The 18,739-nt window shown below is 41.8% G+C and overlaps 2 protein-coding genes across 16 annotated transcripts in view; both read right to left on the reverse strand.

Moving 5' to 3' along the window:
* HCLS1 (hematopoietic cell-specific Lyn substrate 1) overlaps positions 1-3,355 on the reverse strand; it is a 29,870-nt gene extending 26,515 nt beyond the window's left edge. Inside the window, exons 1-3 of one of the 2 annotated variants that reach the window (XM_007985651.3) lie at positions 3,244-3,355; positions 1,654-1,737; positions 699-782 (exon numbers count right to left, since the gene is read on the reverse strand). In XM_007985651.3, coding sequence (XP_007983842.1) covers positions 699-782; positions 1,654-1,716 — 147 coding nt within the window. In that variant the 5' untranslated portion in view covers positions 1,717-1,737; positions 3,244-3,355. The remainder of the gene's footprint in view (positions 1-698; positions 783-1,653; positions 1,738-3,243) is intronic. The other variant, XM_007985652.3, reaches the window with a different exon arrangement.
* A 3,199-nt stretch (positions 3,356-6,554) lies between these two features.
* Positions 6,555-18,739, reverse strand: part of GOLGB1 (golgin B1) — a 94,561-nt gene continuing 82,376 nt past the window's right edge. For 11 of the 14 annotated variants that reach the window (XM_073009758.1, XM_073009759.1, XM_038003400.2 and 8 more), the window contains 6 exons: positions 18,501-18,638; positions 11,624-11,782; positions 10,494-10,591; positions 9,915-10,049; positions 7,377-7,482; positions 6,555-7,062 (listed from right to left, as the gene is read on the reverse strand). In XM_073009758.1, coding sequence (XP_072865859.1) covers positions 6,928-7,062; positions 7,377-7,482; positions 9,915-10,049; positions 10,494-10,591; positions 11,624-11,782; positions 18,501-18,638 — 771 coding nt within the window. In that variant the 3' untranslated portion in view covers positions 6,555-6,927. The remainder of the gene's footprint in view (positions 7,063-7,376; positions 7,483-9,914; positions 10,050-10,493; positions 10,592-11,623; positions 11,783-18,500; positions 18,639-18,739) is intronic. The other 3 variants (XM_007985649.3, XM_007985646.3, XM_007985642.3) reach the window with 1 other exon arrangement.

The following is an 18,739-nucleotide window of genomic DNA, read 5'->3' on the forward strand; positions in this document are numbered from 1 at the left end:
TAGGAGGCCGAGGCGGGTGGATCTCTTGAGGTCAAGAGTTCAAGACTAACGTGGCCAACATGAAGAAACCCCATCTCTACCAAAAAAAATACAAAAATTAGCCAGGTGTGGTGGCGTGCACCTGTAGTCCCAGCTACAGGGACTACTCGGGAGGCTGAGGTAGGAGAATTGCTTGAACCTGGGAGACAGAGGTTGCAGTGAGCTGAGACTGCACCTCTGCACTCCAGCCTGGGTGACAGAGTGAGACTTGTCTCATAAAGCAAACAAACAAATAAAAAACACAAAGAATTAAACTAGTGAGCTCTGAAACCTCCATTCTTCCTCTGCATACTTCATGCCTACCCCATCTGGTCTCCTACAGCTTTTCAATCCCCCAGTTACACATGTCCAGCTTGAATCCTGGATCATGGGCCTGGGGAGACCCAGGTTCACCTGCTTCTCAACTTCAGTATAGCCTGCCATCGCCTGTCAATCACACCGTCAAACTCACCCACGCCTGTCTCCTTTCATCCCTGATACCAGGTATCGTGCATGCCCCACAGGCGACAGCCAACTGTCCTACCAATTAGTCCCAGTAAGAGGGCTGTCTCAGTCCCAGAAGGCCCTTTTCCAAGCATCCTCAAAGGTCACAGAGTTGCCCAGATGCCCTCGCCACCCCACTCTCTGCAATATTCAAGCAAAGCTACTTCCAAACTCACCACAAAGTCAGGATCTGTGTCCCAATCATCACCCTGGGTCTCCACGGAAACAGACACATCATGGCCCACTACAGACTTCCACATCTGAGAGTGACAGGAGATGGGAATAATTAGGGACAAAAAGGATCAAGAGGAGGGAAAATAGGAATGTTGAAGTCAAAATATAGAAGCCCAATATTTCCTGCCATTTTTTTTTCTTAGAAGAAAATAGAAAATGAAGCAAAGCAAATGGGAGTTGTAGGAAGGCTTTTCTGCTCAGTTACAAGAGGAGAGATGGGGCTTTATTCAAGACAAACCAATGTGGCCTGGGCCCGCTTGGGGCTAGAGAGAAGTTGCCACGGGTGTGGGTAACACTAGGTAACCTGTAAGTCAAAATTGCTGGAATTGTTCACTTGTGTCCCGAGGCCAGCCAGGCAGTGGCTGAAGGTGGTTGGCAATGAGGGGTGCTATAATATCCCTAGAATTATGGCCTCATTTCACTCAGGTTTCTATATATGATTCCTTTGTCACTGTTGAAATACAAATTGGTTCAGTTTCTCACAAGTGAACATCTACGTCTCTCTTTACAACCTGCTGAACTATACTGAGAATTTTTCCAGCCTCTTGTCCAAGTGATGTCCCACCTTCACCCTGAGACTGGTCACTTCACAGCTGCGTAAGGTCAGTAGGGACAGTTGGCTGACATTTCCACACTGAAGAATGCATGGAAAAGCATTATTTGCTGGGAATAAGTCAGTTATTACTCAATTTTAAAAAAATGGTTCAATTATATTTCTAAAGAAAAGTAGTTCAAAAAATAGCATGTTTTCAAGTTGACAATTTATCATAGAAAAGAAAAAAGAATCATATATAATAAATCTTATTTTGAACATTAAGAGGTATTCAGTTTTTATCAACTAAATAAATGTTGCAGAAATATTTAGAGAACACTAGCTTGGAAGGGTGCCAAACTTACTCTGCTAGAGCATCCCCAGTGTTCTAGTCGGCCTTCTGGACTGTGCAGAAGGAAGAGCAGCATGGTTGCTCTGCATCTGTGGATCTTGGTGTGAAGAAGTAACAACAGACAATGCTCATCTGCTATGGTCGCTACTGAGACTTCTTGACCCTGGCACGACTTGCTAGCTGGCAACCCTTCCCTCCTCAGACACCTCATCCCATTGGAGACCTTCTTCATGCTCTCCATTGTCTCCAAAGAGTTCCTTTACAACTACTCCTTGGGTTCTCCTGTCCCCACCTAGGCCTTCAGATTCTCCAGTTTTCTATTTCCACTTGAAAACTCCATCTTCTCCATTGAGCAACCCCTTAAAAACCAGCCCAGGGGAAGTCTGGGGTAAATCAGTTAAAGAGATGCTAAGGGGACACTGGGCAGATACTGACTGAGTCAGCCGTGAGTCACGGCTGAAAGCAGCTCGGCTTTCCCTGACGCGGGTGGAGACAGCAAAACAAGACTTAGAATCCTGCATCCTTACTACCCCTCTACTTCTCATCCCCTGGCTCCTGGGCTGCTGTGCAACAAAAGGACTGTCACACACAAAACTGGAATGGAGAAGTTTCTGAAATAGTCATGAGCAATAAGGAAGCAATGAGGACTGATGGTCCCATCCTCTTTCCTGTGGCTCCTCTGAGGCCTCAGCCTGACTCTTCCATTCACCCATTTTTGAAATAAAGAGTTTCTGAAATAGAGACAATTTATCTAATATCCTTGACCTATTGACCAGAAACCAGAAAGGTAAGAAGTGCTATCTAGAGGTGAGAACCAGAAAGTAATCTGGTGAGGCCTTGGTGCGATGCTGACCTCCTGCATCAAAGTAGACGGACTGGGAGTCAGAAGCCCTGGCTGTCACCCTAGCTCTATGACTAAGCCTCTGAGAGACCATCACAAGGGCATCAACAGAGTAGGTACTCATTTGCCAGGTATGAGACCAGGCGATTAATAAATACCAACTTGAATAATTTGCCAAATCAGCAATTATCTCTGATTTCCCCAGTGGAAAATAATGAAGGGGTTAACCTAGCTAATCTGTAAAGTCTCCTTGATTTCTGACATTCGGGGATTCTGTGATCTACAATCACAGAAACTAGCCCCAGCAGAACCATCATGCCTTCTCTTGGGCTCCATCAGCACTTGGTACTCAGTGCTACTTTACATCAGTGACTACTTCCTTATCTGTTACATTTCCTGAGACCATATGCTCTTCAAGGGCAGACACTGTTTTCTTCTCCTGTGTTCCTCCTCCCAACTCAGTACCTAGGGGAGACATGCCTTAGAGTGGGTCGTAGATTGTCAGCAGAAACCAGGCAACACTTTGCTTGACGTCTGTGCTAGATGGCTCCTGAATCATTTGCCTTGAGTTTAAGTCCCTCCCTTCTGTTTCTATCTCCAGATGCTGATTTGCTACAACCACTCACAACCAGGCCTTCTGGCCATAAAAGGATAAAAGCCTACTAGTGGTGACCTTGCCCATCACCAAGGACTAAGAGCCAGGTAGGTTCCTCCTCAACAATTACTGTGTTTCCTGACTGTCCCATGGCTCAGAGTACCCACCTCCACTTGTGTGAGCCTCTGTTCTAAGCGCCCGGCTCCTCGCGTCCACACCGACTCCCTCTCTGGCTGCTGCCACTTCGGAGTGAGAAACTGAGCTGCTGCTTCAGTTCCGTATTCAGGTTTTCGTCATTTCCTGCCACCCCATCCTCACAGCTACTTCCTGATATTTGAGTCAGTTCCTTCTGCTTTAGACACTTAAATTTTAAAAGGATTAAATGTTTCTGTGCCTGGTCTTTTTGCAAGGTTTTGACAATGGGGGTCATAGGGCAGTCATAGAAAATGCTGCTTTAACTCTGACTTTGTAATCTAGTGAGAGAAACAAACATTCAACCAGAAAACATATTAGAGAATTCCATAGAACAGCACTGTATCCTAAATAGGGTGGCAGTTACGTTTGAGACTGTAAAGGAATTCAGAGCATTTGGTATGGGATGTATTCATCAAGAAAGGCTTTATGGGAGAAGTCATTCACATGTGGATTTTGAAGCATGAGACTTAAAAAGAAACTCACCCCTATATTACCCACAGCACTTAAAAGTGGAGTTTTCATATAGATGTTCAAATAAACATCGACCAGTTGAATGCCAGAAGGAATAACTCATAAGGGAAAAGGCAAGACATGGAAGGAGAAAGTTTCCTAGCTTGTTTGGGGCACTGTGAAGTCTGAGCTAACAAACTAAAGATTTGGCTCCAGATATTAGGAAGAATTCTGAAAGAACCAGGTGCTGGTCACCTGATGGAAGGTCTTTGTGGCCTCCTGTTTCACTGCGTGTCAAGACTTGCTGCCCCTCCCTTCCCTCTTAAAGTCAGACGTGCTGAGGTGACTTGTTTTGGCCAGTGACAGATGCCACTTTCTGGCGGAGACCGTAAGACCACTGCAAGCTTTGCTATGCTCTTTCACCACTGCCCAAGGCAACCTGTAATTCTCCATGTTGGCTCCTCCAGCAGACTGAGTCCCTGAGTGAGAAAGAACACAAGTGGAGTCCCATCCACCATGTGAGGGAATTGGAGTCTTTCACTAAATAGTCCTTTGTTTTGGCTACTGCGAATTTGAGGGTGTCTGTTATTGTATCTGACCTAGCCTCTCCTAATCTTGATTGTCTGTGGACTTCTTGATTTGTTCACAACGGTGCATTCTCCAAGGAGTTTAAGCAGGACTAGATGAAACTGGCCCATGATACAGGCACTTTTCTGCATTAGGAAAATGAAGCCTCTGTCACTTCCAAATCTAAGGATTCTATGCCTGGGGGAGCTTTATTTATCCCTCCTACTTTATTACCTATTTATCGTGGTGGTACCGAAGTTATAAGGAAGAGTACATTTGTAGAAGGGAAAATAGTCTTGTAAAATCACTTGGAATCCTCATGTAGTGTCAAAATACGAATTAGACTATATACTGTGACACACCATCCAGGTACATAGTTCTCTGGAGAAACTAGAAATTAATCAGAGATGACACCAAGAAGCCCCATCTTTCTTTAGCAAATGTCACAAGTTCATTACTGATGAGGTAGTGAGGTGTATCACACAGAAATAGAACGGGCCTTGAAATCAGATAGACTTGCTTCAATTAAACCATTTACTGTACTTTGAGAAAGTGAGCTAGCTTCTCTCAAGCAGCAACTTAATATAAAAAACCGTAATAGCTGGTCATGGTGGCTCCCGCCTCTAATCCCAGTACTTTGGGAGGCCAAGACGGGTGGATCACAAGGTCAGGAGTTTGAGACTAGCCTGGCCAACGTAGTGAAACCATCTCTACTAAAAGTACAAAAATTAGCCAGGCATGGTGGCAGGCACCTGTAATCCCAGCAACTTGGGAGGCTGAGGCAGAAGAATCGCTTGAAACTGGAAGGCAGAGGTTGCAGTGAGTCAAGATCGTGCCACTGCACTCCAGCCTCAGCGAAAGAGTGAAACTCGGTCTCAAAACACATAACAAAACAAAACAAAACATAATGCCCATCTAACCTGCTACATGCTATTAAGCTTCTCTTCTCCCATTCCCACCCAGAGGGATCCCTAGGGGTCTAATGTTTTCAGTATGCGCTAGATAAGAGTTCTCCGAGGACCATGCATGGACCTGCATCAATTTCATGCCCTAAGGCCCAGCGTATTTGATTCAGTATTAGGATAGATTTTCCTCACTGCATTCATCACCTGGGGTCTAGCAGCTAAGGCTGGAAGAATGCCTGCAGCTGTCACTGATATTGGCCAATGAGAAGAAAGCCTGAATATGTAGAGCTTTCTACCCCTGTAACTATTTCTGGCTACCTCCTTCCCTACTTCTCTTACCCACCTTCCACCCCGCCAGCATGCAAACACAGGTACTGAAGCACCTGTGCACATATCCATTCACTCACACACACACACACACACACACACACACACACACACACACACACAAACTCTTCATTCTGAAAATAATTTTATTATTTTACAGTTGTTCAGGAAACTTCCCAGGATGTTGTGACCAAGATTTAATCACCAAAGTAGATTTAGAGCAGATCGGTCAGCCCACCGGTCTTCTCTCTTCTTTAGGGAGAGAATAGGCAGTGAACACATCACGTATACAGTAGGGAGAAAATAACCAACTGGTAGGGTGGGGGAGGGGAGGGGAGGCAGGGAATAGGCACAAATGGAATTCAATCCTGGCTGTCCTTCTCAGGTCTGTCTATATTTAATTTTATCTTCCCTATATTCTCCTTCCATTGCCACAGAGGACAGAGACAATGGGGCTGAGAAACTGTAATAACTCTCACTAACAGCAAAGTAGTTTAGTACTTCAAGAGGCCAGGAGTTGCAGTGTGGTGTTAGACCAGTCAGACTCCTGGCTGACAGTCAATGCCTAATACTGGCTCCCAGTGGCCCCTGGGCACTGTCTCAGGGCCCACATTCCAGGAATATCCAGATATTCCTGGAACGACAAGAATTGGAACCCTGCTGTCCATAGACGCTTCTCCCTGCCCTTTGGTGAAAGGAAAGACTTGGGCCACTTAATACCTTAGTATACATGTGATCAAGGGCAAAAGCAAGGGGATTCTATCCTTATAGTCTAGGACCAGAAATTCTCCCTCCAATTATATCTGAAATTGGCAGGGAAGAAGATGCTGTCCTCCCAGGTGATCTAATAGCTAAAACCCCTAGGGAGTTCCTTCAGCTCTCACCACCGTATTCTGCAAGAGACCTAAATCAGATGTCCTATGAGGTGATGTGTTCATTTCCCTGAACTTTGTTTATGGCAGAGCCACCTTCCCCCTGAAACAGGAGAAAATACAGGCAAATGAGGCAAAGAAAGCTATCAATCAAAATGATACTGAACTTCAGATTATTAGGTTTATTGAAACCATCCTCTTGGTTTAGCTGACATTCCTCAGTATCTTTTACAGGACCACAAAAGATCAGGGTCCTGCAAAATCTCAACAAATATTAGGCTCAACAAACCAGCTGTGATTCTCAGATTAAGCAGAAGTGTTCGGGCCCAGGGCAGTAGAAGAAAGCAGGCTCGCCAGTCCCTGCAGCTCCAACCTGTCCTCGTATCCACCTCTGTTTTTGCAGGCACTTTCCGTGGAGAGTTGGAGAGAAGACCTGTAAATGGGAAGACTGTTCCACTGGAATTGATAGTTCTGATGTTAGAGGTGAGAGAATTCCAAGTTCTGAGGCGAGTGGTCCAAAGAGTAACAACTAAGTCTATAGATGGCCCGTAAAACACAGAATGAGCAGGACATGAATCATTAGAAAGTAGATGGCTGCTAGAAGTGGCACTCGGGTCCGTGAATGACAGAGTGAACGCAGGACTCGCTTCCATCCAATGCCACTCCGGGTCTGAAAGAAAAATGTGAAAGTCAGAGAGTTTTCACCCTATAGGGCTACGCTGCTTTCCCTCCTAGTAGTCTTGCACTTAAGCAAAGCTGACCCAACCACTGTAGAAAGGGGTATCCTGAGAGGAAAGTTGCCTCAGAGTCAACAACTTGGCAAATTCCACCAGGTTCTTCTAATCTTCCCCACCCTTCCAGCCTTAGACTCATCAGCTGTTCAGTGGCTGGACTTCACATTCCTTCTCCTCAGCTCCTTGCCCCCAATATAGCCAGCCCTGTCTGATAGTAGAACACCCTCTCTTTATCCTTTTTCCTTCTTACCCTTCGACAACTGTTGCTTGTAAGATCTATTAACAGTGCCTGCTCCTGAGTGCCACAGGAGCCAATGATAGGAGTCCGGGAAGAGTCCCATTCACTGTGCTCTAACCTGAGTTGAGAAAAAAAAGAGGCATAGCATTGGTTCATAGCATGAGAGGCTGATCAGGCCAAGTCTTCCCAGTCATCCTGCCACACAATGCAGCACAGGAGGAGACTTGTAGCAAAAGCTGCTCCCACAGACATAACCCGATGCAAGGCGGGTACCAGCAGATACGTTCCTTCAGCAGCAGCAAAATGTGATGATAACTCAGGAATTGACTGCCTACTTACTGTGTATCAGGCTCTAGGCTGGGTGCTTTACATACATTTAATCCTCAGGTTTTGGGGTTGGTCTTATTATCTTCAAAGTGCTAAGGCTTACAGAGGTTAAATTACTTGCCCACGGAGGCACAGCCAGTAAGCAGTAGAGCCAGAATTCAATACCCAGCTTTGTCTTTCAAGCCTCACACTCTTCTTTCCACCACACACCTGACTTGGAGAAACTCGTTATATATATTTTTCTTTTATTAAAGGCTAATAGGCAAAAGCATCCAAGGAAGATTTCTGTGGGGTTTTAAAAATTAAATTGAACTAAAAAAATTAAATTGAATTGGCAGTCTCTACTGCCTTCTGGCTCAGTTTTTGCTGATTTGCTTATTTAATACTGGAACTTCTCCATTTAATGAAGAGGCTGTCATTACTCACTCAATGGTTATGTCAAACGAACAAAGGAGCTGCATGTAACAGCACATTTGATCAAGCATTTGCCTACAGGGATGAACTTTTTCATTGGGGTAGGGAGGATGAAACCCTTTCCTCCATTCTTCGTGCTTTCTCCTTATGAATGGATATCCATTAGTGTAATACTCTTGGGATCTCTGCAGGACACATTCTTTTCTCCAGGAGAGAATAATCCAATTTGTAAGTCTAGAAAGAGAAACTGAGCATGCACAGTGTAGTTCCTTCTTTCCTGCTTCCCTCCTGAGAGCCAGGCTGACTAAAGAATACACCTTCTGTGTCTATTCCTCCATGCGATAAGCTTTTCAGAAGCAGCTTTGATCTGGAACAGCATGGTCTGTTACCATGGAGGTCAGTCTGTCAATGTAGGCTAGGCTGAGGAAGGAAGTCTGTAGGTATTGATGAGGAAGATAGTATTGGCTGCCTTTATACTGGAAGGCCACTGAGTTCCACCTGCTCTATAGAGTACATATGAGATTCTAATGTTACAATGGTAGTACCTGGACTAAGTAGGCAGCCCTTAATTAGCTACCCCAATTTCCATTCCGCATCAGGGCTAAAGAGGGAATTGTGGCTTGAATTAATATGGCTTGCCCACAGGCTCAAGAATCATCATCCCACACATGCAGTCTCAGTTGGTTTGGGTCAGGTTAGTTACACAAGAGGGACATCAACCTCCCCATTGGCCAGGTTTCACCAGTCTAAACAATTCCATAGCAAGTGGAAGACAAACAGTCACGGGGCCACAGGCCTGAAAACGCTCGGCAGAGATGGCAAGACACCACACAAGGCATTTAAGCAAAGCTGGCCCACCCTCGAAGCTGCATATCAAGGCCTGAATAGGTGATGAAAATTAAGAGGTTGTGAATATGTTGGATTGGAAAGAAAGGTATCTCAAGTAAGACCCACTCAATGGGGCTGTCACCTCTGCTACATAAAGTTTGCAAGAAGGCATTAATATCAGAAATGTCATTCTCTGAGGAAAGTGATCATATACATAGGTGGCTTTCTCCCAAAATATAATCAAAGTGCCTGCTTTTAACGGTATTTTCCATGGAAAGGGACTTCCAGCAGCAAAACACTTGTAGCAACTCTCTATCCTCTCATGCATAGTGATTCTTTTGATGAATTGAGAATAAGGAACGAGGGATGTGTAGCTCTGCCCTTCCGAATTACACTTGGAGCAAACTGCTCACAGGAAGCACAGTTCGCTCTGTTACTCCAATGCTCTAGTTTGGCAAGAGTAGGATTTTCTGTGAAGGAGGTCTACCTTGGCCCAACATTGTCTGTGACTGGGAGGGGAAGTTCAGGGTTAGGAAGTGCATTTGCCAACAAATAGAAAAGGCACATTCTTTTAACATCATTTTTAAAGCAGTCTTTTAATCTCTCAATCTTTTAATCTTTTAAAAAAGATTTCAATGGATTCAGATCTCAGGTAGAAAATGAAGTTGTCACTTACCTGGTCCTCTAGAAAACCCAACACCTACCTCATATAGTTATTGTTGGGATGAAATAAGATATCTTTCAATAATGGTAGATATCATTATTATTCTCTAAGAACAACTGTTTTAGAAAACACTGACTCTCCTACACTCCCAAAAGTACAGTGTTCTCTTGGGTGCCCACAATGTTGGTAAACTCATTGCAGCAACTACCTCAAGATGAGAAAAAGATCTTAAGAAATCCTGAGTCTGGCAGGAAATGTACATGAGTATGATCAGAAAGGATCGGAAGGAAACAGAGGCGATATCCCTCAGCCTTTACCGTCTGATCTGCTCCTCGGCCAGAGAGAGAGCATTCTCGGCAGCCACTCTTTGGTCTCGTTCTTCTTCCAGCAACTTCCTTAATTCATTCACTTCCTGTCTGGTGTTGCACAGCTGCTGCTGAGCTTCAGAAAAGCTTCAGGATGAAAGGAAAACAAAGAGTATCACTAGATGCAGAACACAGTTGCTAATACAAGGGATTCAAAGTCTTCATAAGGTTGTAAAGCAAGAAAATTCATAGAAGCCTGTCTGAACACGGTATTTTAAAAGCAAAGTTGTAGAGGGATTAAATGAAGCTGCAGAAAATACCTAAAGAAATTTCAGGAACTGATTATCTTTCATTTTACTATCATAGAATCGTTGTTAGTGGTGTGTGTGTGTGTTGGTGTTGCTCTTTTTGTTTTACAAACTTTTCACACACAAATGTTAGTTATTATTGTTACTGTTTGATCCTCACATCACTTCTGTGAGGCTAATAAGACATATTAACTCCATATAAAAGACTCCAGTTAAATCTAGATTACTGCCTAATTTCTGGACTCTAGTGTATGCTCCAGGGTTGAGAGAGCCACTCCCCTACCTTTGCTGTGGCTCCCTTAGTTCCTCAGGATCACTCTTTCTGTGAACTCCATTCTTTTCCTGGGGAGCTCCTGGAGCAACATCTATATTTAGTGGCCCCTGGAAGAAGAATAAGCTTAGTAATTCAGTGACGAAAGCTCTTAAGAAAGTGTACTCGAGCAAAACGAGAGCTCGTTTACAGAGGATTATCCCCGCTTATAATTCTCAAGTCCAAATTTAGAAGTCAGAAGCTTCTGCTCTAGCAGATTACTCACCTACATAAAACTCTCATCTTGATTAGATTTTTCTCCCAGATTCTCATTCTTGAATTTCTCCTCTTAAAAGTTAAGTCTGGGCCGAGCACCGCGGCTCACGCCTGTAATCCCAGCACTTTGGGAGGCCGAGGCGGGTGGATCACAAGGTCAGGAGTTCAAGACCAGCCTGGCCAAGATGGCGAAACCCTGTCTCTACTAAAAATACAAAAAAATTAGCCAGGTGTGGTGGCAGGCACCTGTAATCCCAGCAACTCGGGAGGCTGAGGCAGAGAATTGCTTGAACCCGGGAGGCGGAGGTTGCAGTGAGATGAGATCGTGCCACTGCACTCCAGCCTGGGTGACAGAGCAAGACTCCGTCTTAAAAAAAAAAAAAAAAAGTTAAGTCTGCTGTGGATGTTTATGGATTTTCCAGATGCCACTTTGATCCTTCCCTTGCTCGCCAGCCCCTCCCAAACCCCTTCTCCTCCTCTGTATCCTATATGTCTTCATACTAATTCTCAGTCTCCTCCAACTTCAATGCTGCACTCCTCTCCCTGGCTGTCAACAGTGCTGCCTGTTTCGTTTCTCAGGTCCAAAGTTTCCTACAATTTTCTTATTGCTTAAAGCAAAATCAGCACTTCCTCTGTTTCAGAGTACCAAAAGTCTCAGTCATCGCTGTTTCCTACTCATGTTTTGACTTCTCTCCCACCATCTCACTGATCTTTTTTCTTCTAATTGCTTCACTGTAATTTTTCTCAGACCTTATTCCCATGTCAATTAACTGTTTCTTCTTTCTCATTTTCTTCCCTGACACCGAATTACATTAACTTCTTCCGCAACTTCTTCCATACTGCCACCACTTACACTAAATGTCATCACACTTTTCCCAGTCTCTCACCTTCTCCTTACTCACCGCCTGCAGCTCTTGAACCTGCTTCTCCAAGACTGCACAGTGATTTAAAAGGTCACCATAGTGCTGCTGGTTCTCACGAAGACTCTGACTGGTATCGCAGAGCTGAATGGAAAGGGTGTTTTTCTCTTCCAGTAGCTGAGAGAACTGAAACAGAAGCGAGGATAAGCACCATCCTGCAGTACTATAAGCAGTGCTTAGGCAAACTGTTCTGAGTTTTCAGGATCGAATTTTCCTATGGAAGACCTTTGTTTCAGCAACAGCAACAACAGCACTTTGTGTTCCTTCAAAGTTGGAAAAAGCATAATTTTTTTTTTTTTACCAAGACAGAAAACAATTCTGGAGGAGTAGCAGAAAGGTTTTCTTGTTTTGTTTTGTTTTTTTAAAGGGTGTCCAGTACATTAACTGAAAAACCATGAAGCAGAAATCCATAAGCAATCTAATAAGATAGGCTATTCTGGGTACATAAGAGGGAGAAGGCAGTGCCTCAGGTCGAAGTTCACGTACTAACAAATGACTATAATCTCCAGAACTCATTATGGCTGGAGAGAGCTGTCACCCTAAAATATGTGCAATAATATGACTAGGCAGATTCCTCAGTACAATAAAGGGTTATAAGTTACTGAGAGAATAGAATAAAAAGTTATAAAATGTGGTAGAAGGGAGAAACAGAATAAATCCTAACATGTCTATGTGTATGTCAGAAACTGTATTGGGAGCATAGATTCTCCCAGGTAGAAACATTTCAGTCCCTTAAAGCAGAACTCTCCTCTACTGCATGACTAACAGGTCATTGTTCAGTCTTCCCTTGAACGTGTTCAGTGTTAGGGTGCCCACTACCTGACAAAGCAACCCGAACCATTTAAAAAACTGAAAATTCGTTTTTATATTGAATGAAAAATTTACCTATTGTAGCTTCTACCCACTGATTTGAATTTGGTACTCTGGAACTACAATTCTCTCACTTGCAGGCTGTCAAGTTTTAAGTTTTAGTTGTGATTAGCCTCCAGGTACATTAATAACCACAGAGATGTCTTTCCAAGTTATATACTGTAGGACTATGTACATTATATGAGAGGAACCCAGTATGCCAGTTGCATGTTCAATCTTTTCTTGATGATTCTTTTTTGTAAGTTTTTGTGAAAAAAAGTTGAAACAAACAATGTTTTAGAGGAGAGGCGACAGTTTTCTAGAGACAACTGTGAGAAAGGGTATTTGATGCATATAAAAAATTAGAACAAGAGAATCCATACATACTTGTAAAAGTGCTCTGTTAGCTGAAAATTGCTCTTTGGATGTAGGGTTACTTTTTGTTTGTCATTCTGAACAGCAATGTTAGCTTACAAAGTACTTTCACTAATATCATCTTATTTGAGAGAGACAGAGAAAGAATTTCTGTCCTTGTTTACAAATGGCTAGTAGATGTCAAACCAGGACTCAAGTGTGGTTCTTGATTCCAAGTCTAGAGCTCTATCTACTATCTGATGGTGTCCAATCTGACAGTCTAGCAATGAAAGTTAAGAAAATTATAGAATTTTGTTTTCATCCATCTCATGTTTTTACGTTTTTATGTTTCTAGCACATTTTTACATTATATACAAACACCCAACCAGCTGGTAGAAATGCAGTCATCCTTTATTATCTATGGGGTATTGGTTTCAGGACCACCCCTGGACTCCCAGTATACCAAAATTTAAGGGTTGCTCAAATCCCTTATATATAATGGCAGGGTATTTGCATATAACTTATATGCAACCTCCCATATACTTAAAATATTTTTAAATTCATGCATAATAGATGTACATATTTTTAGGATACATGCTACAATGTAATATATTCATATAATTTGTAAAGATCAAATCAGTGTATCTGGAATATCCATCACCTTAAGTATTTGTCTTTCCTTTATGCTAGAAGCATTTAAATTCTTCTCTTCTAGATATTTTTAAATGTACAATCGATTGTGGTAAACTATAATCACCTATTGATTTACCTAACACTAGGTCTTATTTCTTCTATCAAACCATGTATTTGTACCCATTAATCAACTTCTCTTCATTCCCTCCTCTCCTTTATCCTTCCCAGCCTTTAGTAACTACCCAATGCACTCTCTATCTTCATGAAATTAACTTTTTTTTGCTCCCACACATGAGTGAGAATGTGATATTTGTCTTTCCATTCTTGGCTTATTTCACTTAACATAATGTCCTCCAGCTCCATCCATGTTGCCATGAATGACAGAATTTCATACCTCTTTATAGCCAAATAATATTCCCTTGTGTATATATACCACATTTTTAATCTATTCATCTGTTGATGGGTACTTAGGTTGATTCTATATTTTGTTTTTTATGAATAGTGCTGCAATAAACATGGGAGTACAGATGTCTTTTTGATATATTGACTTCCTTTCTTTTAGATATGTGGGTTGCTGAATCATATGGTAGTTCCATTTTTTGCTTTTAGATATACCTCCATACTGTTCTCCACAGTGGCTGTACTAACTTACATTGCTAACAGTGTATGGGAGTTCCCCTTTCTCTGCATCCTTGCCAGCATCTGTTACTGCTTGTCTTTTTGATAAAAGCCATTTCAGCAGAGGTGAGATGATATCTCACTATTGCTTTGATTCACAATTCTCTGATGATTAGTGAGGCTGAGTTTTGTTTTAATATCTGTTGGCCATTTGTATGTCTTCTTTTGAAAAATGTCTATTCAGATCTTTTGTCAATTTTTAAATTGAGTTATTTGTTTTCTTGCTATTTAATTGTTTGAGTCCCTTATATATTCTGGTTATTAATCCCTTGTTAGATGGGTAGTTTGCAAATGTTTTCTCTCATTTTGTGGATTGTCTCTTCACTCTGTTGATTGCTTCCTTTGCTGTACAGAGCCTTTTAGCTTGCTATAATCCTATTTGTCTATTTTTGCCTTGGTTGCCTGTACTTTTCAGGTCTTACACAAAAAAGCCTTGACCAGATCCATGTGCTGAAGCATTTTCACAAGTTTTGTTCTAGTAGTTTCATAGTTTCAGATCTTAGAATTAAGCCTTTAATCCATTTTGATTTGATTTTTGTATGATGAGAGATAGGAGTCTAGTTTTATTTTTCTGCATATAGATATCCAGTTTCCCAGCACTATTTATTGGAGAGATTGTCCTTTCTCCAGCGTATGTCCTTGGTGCCTTTGTCAAGGATAAGTTGCCCCTAAATGCCTGGCTTTATACCTGGGTTTTTTATTGTTTCATTGGTGATCTGTGTGTTTGTTTTTATGCCAGTATCATGCTGATTAATCAGATAGTGTGATGCTTCCAGCTTTGTTTTGTGTGTGTGTGTGTGTTTTTAGATGGAGTCTCACTCTGTCACCCAGGCTGGAGTGCAGTGGTGCAATCTCGGCTCACTGTAACTTCCACCTTCCAGGTTCAAGCAATTCTCTGCCTCAGCATCCCAAGTATCTGGGATTACAGGCGCCCACCACCACGCCAAGCTAATTTTTGTATTTTTAGTAGAGACGGGGTTTCACCATGTTGGCCAGGCTGGTCTTGAACTCCTGACCTCAGGTGATCCACCTGCCTCAGCTTCCCAAAGTGCTGGGATTACAGGCGTGAGCCACCACACTCGGCCCAGCTTTCCTCTTTTTAATAAAGATTGAGTTAGCTATTTAGGAGTTTTTGTGGTTACCTACACATTAAATTTTTTTTCCCATTTTTGTGAAGAATATCATTGGTATTTTGATAGGGATTGCATTTAACCTGTAGATTGTTTTGTGTAGTACTGTCATTTTAATGTTATTAATTCTTCTAATCCATAAGCATGAAATATCTTCCCTTTTTTAGTGTCCTTTTCAATTTCTTTCACAGTGTTTTATAAATCTTTCACTTCTTTGGTTAAATTGATTCCTAAGTATTTTAAATTCTTTGTAGCTATTGTAAATGGGATTGCTATCTGTCTGTCTGTCTATCTATCTATCTCTATCTATCTATCTATCTATCTATCTATCTATCTATCTATCTATCTATCTATTTTTGAAACACAGTCTCGCTTTGTCGCCCAGGCTGGAGTGCAGTGGCGCGATCTCAGCTATTGCAACCTCCGCCTCCCAGGTTCAAGTGATTCACATGCCTCAGCCACCCGAGTAGCTGGGATTACAGGTGTGTACCACCACGCCTGGCTAATTTTTGTATTTTTAGTAGAGAAGGGATTTCGCTATGTTGGCCAGACTGGTCTCAAACTCCTGGCCTCAAGTGATCTGCCCACCTTGGCCTCCTAAAGTGCAAAGATTACAGGCATGAGCCACCATGGCTGACCGGGATTGCTTTCTTGATTTCTTTTCCAGATTGTTTGCTGCTGGCATATATAAATGCAACTGGTGTTTGCCTGTTGATTTTGTATCCTGCAACTTTACTGAATTCGTTTATCAGTTCTAACAGTTTTTTGGTGGATTCTTTAGGTTTTTCTAAGTATAAGGTCAGATCATCAGCAAAAAAGGCTAATTTGACCTCTTCTTTCCAATCTGGATGTGCTTTATTTTCTTTTGCTTAATTGCTCTAGCTAGGGTGTCTAGTAATATATTGAATAACAGTGGTGAAAGTGGGCATCCTTGTCTTATTCCAGATCTTAGAGGAAATGCCTTCAATCTTTCCCTGTTCAGTACAATGTTATCTGTGGCCTCCATATACTTTAAATAATCTCTAGATTACTTATAATATGTAATATAATGCAAATGCTATATAAATAGTTGTTATACTGTATTTTTAAAATTCATGTTTTTTTCCTGAATATTTTCAATCTACAGTTAATTAAATCTGTGAATGCAGAAACCACCAATATGAAGGGCCAACTATAAATATAAAACCTGAACATCCGACAAAATAATTAGGGCAGTGGCTTAGAGAACAATCTATGCTGAGAGCCCATCTACTACAATCTCATTCTGGGGCCCAAGAAACAATTCTCCTAGTTAGCTGGGGCTCATTCAGATTGAGACTAAGCTCATGAGATTGTAAGCTTCATGAAGGAATATGTGTATCCTTAGTACCTAGCACACAGCCAGACTCATGGAAGAAAAATAATAGTTATTAGTTTAATGGCTGAATAAGGCTAGGAATGAGGTGCCTTTCTTACAGATGAGTTCTAAAGGAAGAACTGTTTCTCACTCAGAATGACAGTGACCGATGCAGTGTTTCTCACACTTCAAGTGGAATTACATATCTCAATAAAGGTGTTAACACAACTTTATCACTTAGAACCCAGTATATAAATATACATAGTTAAAACTAAAGTTTGTCAAAGACAGACATATTCTTTATTATATATTACATACATGTTTTTACCTCATTTCTTTTTCTGTAAAAACACCAACTGCACTATTTGTAATAGCCCCAAACTGGAGAAGCCCAAATGTCCTTCAACAGAATAGAGATTGTGGTATATGCCTACAATGCAATACTACACAGCATGAGAGTGGAAAAATGACACTATATGCAATGACATGGATGAATCTCACAAAATAAATGAAGCAATACAAAAGAGAAGGTATGACGCTATTTATATGTAGTTCTAAGTGGGTAGGAGTGAACAGAAGACACAAGGGACTTCTGGAGTTCTGGTATGTTCTGAGTCTAGATCTGGGTGCTGATTATATAGGCATCTTCACTTTGTGAAAATATATCATGATGTACTTATGATTTATTTACTTTTCTGTATGTTTTACTTCAATAAAACATTAAAATTTTTTTAGTTGTTACCCACCAAAATGATTTCATCATTAATTAATGGTCCTGAATTTCAGTTTAAAACACTGTCCTAGACAGACAAATGCCCAGTGTGATTCAGAGTCTAATGTTTGGAGAGTAAATGTAACAGAGATGAGACGGGAGTTAGTTTACAAAAAAAAGAGACAGGCTAGAGCTGTAAAGGGTGGAACTTCCAGAAATAGCTGATTTGCTGGAAGGGGAACTGCATGGGAGCTGCTCTGGAGTCCCTTTGAAAACTCCCAGACAAATCTACCAATAAAGGGTCTGCAGTCTAATTCATTTGGGCCTGCAAACTTTAAAAACTGCAAATGTCTCCTCCAAGTTAATAGTGTAGTCTCTGATACTTCAGTGTCAATTAGTTGAATTTAACCACATTTAATAAGTACCTTCTATATATGCAGTCACTGTGCTTTTCCACATACATGATCACGTTTATCTCAGACTGACTTCCTCCTAACACCTCAGGCAAGTTACTTACTACTCCAGGGCCTTTTTCCTCATCTGTGAAAATAGCCTAGTGATCTTTATAATTTTTGGATCACAGATCCCTTGGTCAACTGATGAGTTCTTGTGATGAAAAGCTTATACACACACACTATTGTGCATACAATTTTTGGGCATTCTTGGCTCTCCTCAAAGCTAATCTCTGGACTTCTGATTCTGATTGATCTCTAAATATCTTGTAGTTCTATCATAGACTACTTAGCTGAGTTCCTCTCAACAGGGCAGAACTAGGGCAGGTGCCACTAAAGAATATTTTGAATAGCCAGGGAGCAACAGGAGGACAGTTCTTAAGAGGGTGGGGTAGGGAGTAGCCTCAGCATTAATACAAGTGATACAGGTCAGGGGGAAGTCTTCCCAAAGTAGTTGGCTTCTTTACTCTTACTCTCTGAATTAATCCAATCATTCCCAAGGACTCACCAAGGGTAAAGAACAAGAAATGGCCCTGTGTCCAGGGCTTTGGAATAAGCACCCAGGTCCTGAGAAAGGTGAAACTTGTGTGCCCTAAGATATGCTACAGCTGGGACTCTATGCTGAATCAGCTTCTATTTGCCTTCCTGTTCCAGTCATGGAAAAAAGAAACTGAATTCCAGTCTAACAGGAAACACTTACCTTGCTGTTCAGTTGCTGAATTCTTAATTCCTTTTGGTGAATTTCCTTTAAGCTGTCATTGAGCTGGGTCCTGAGAAGTTCTGTCTCATAAATCAGATTTTGTGACCCATCTGGGGAAGCTGATGTCTCTGGGGATGCCTGCCAGGACACAAGCATTGATGAAATTCTCTCCTAAGATTGCTCATGCTTAATTCCTTCCCTCTAGAAATCCTGTCCGCCCCATAGGAAGTCATAAGGTG

This window comes from Chlorocebus sabaeus, chromosome 22, assembly GCF_047675955.1.
Source record: "Chlorocebus sabaeus isolate Y175 chromosome 22, mChlSab1.0.hap1, whole genome shotgun sequence".
Taxonomy (NCBI): domain Eukaryota; kingdom Metazoa; phylum Chordata; class Mammalia; order Primates; family Cercopithecidae; genus Chlorocebus; species Chlorocebus sabaeus.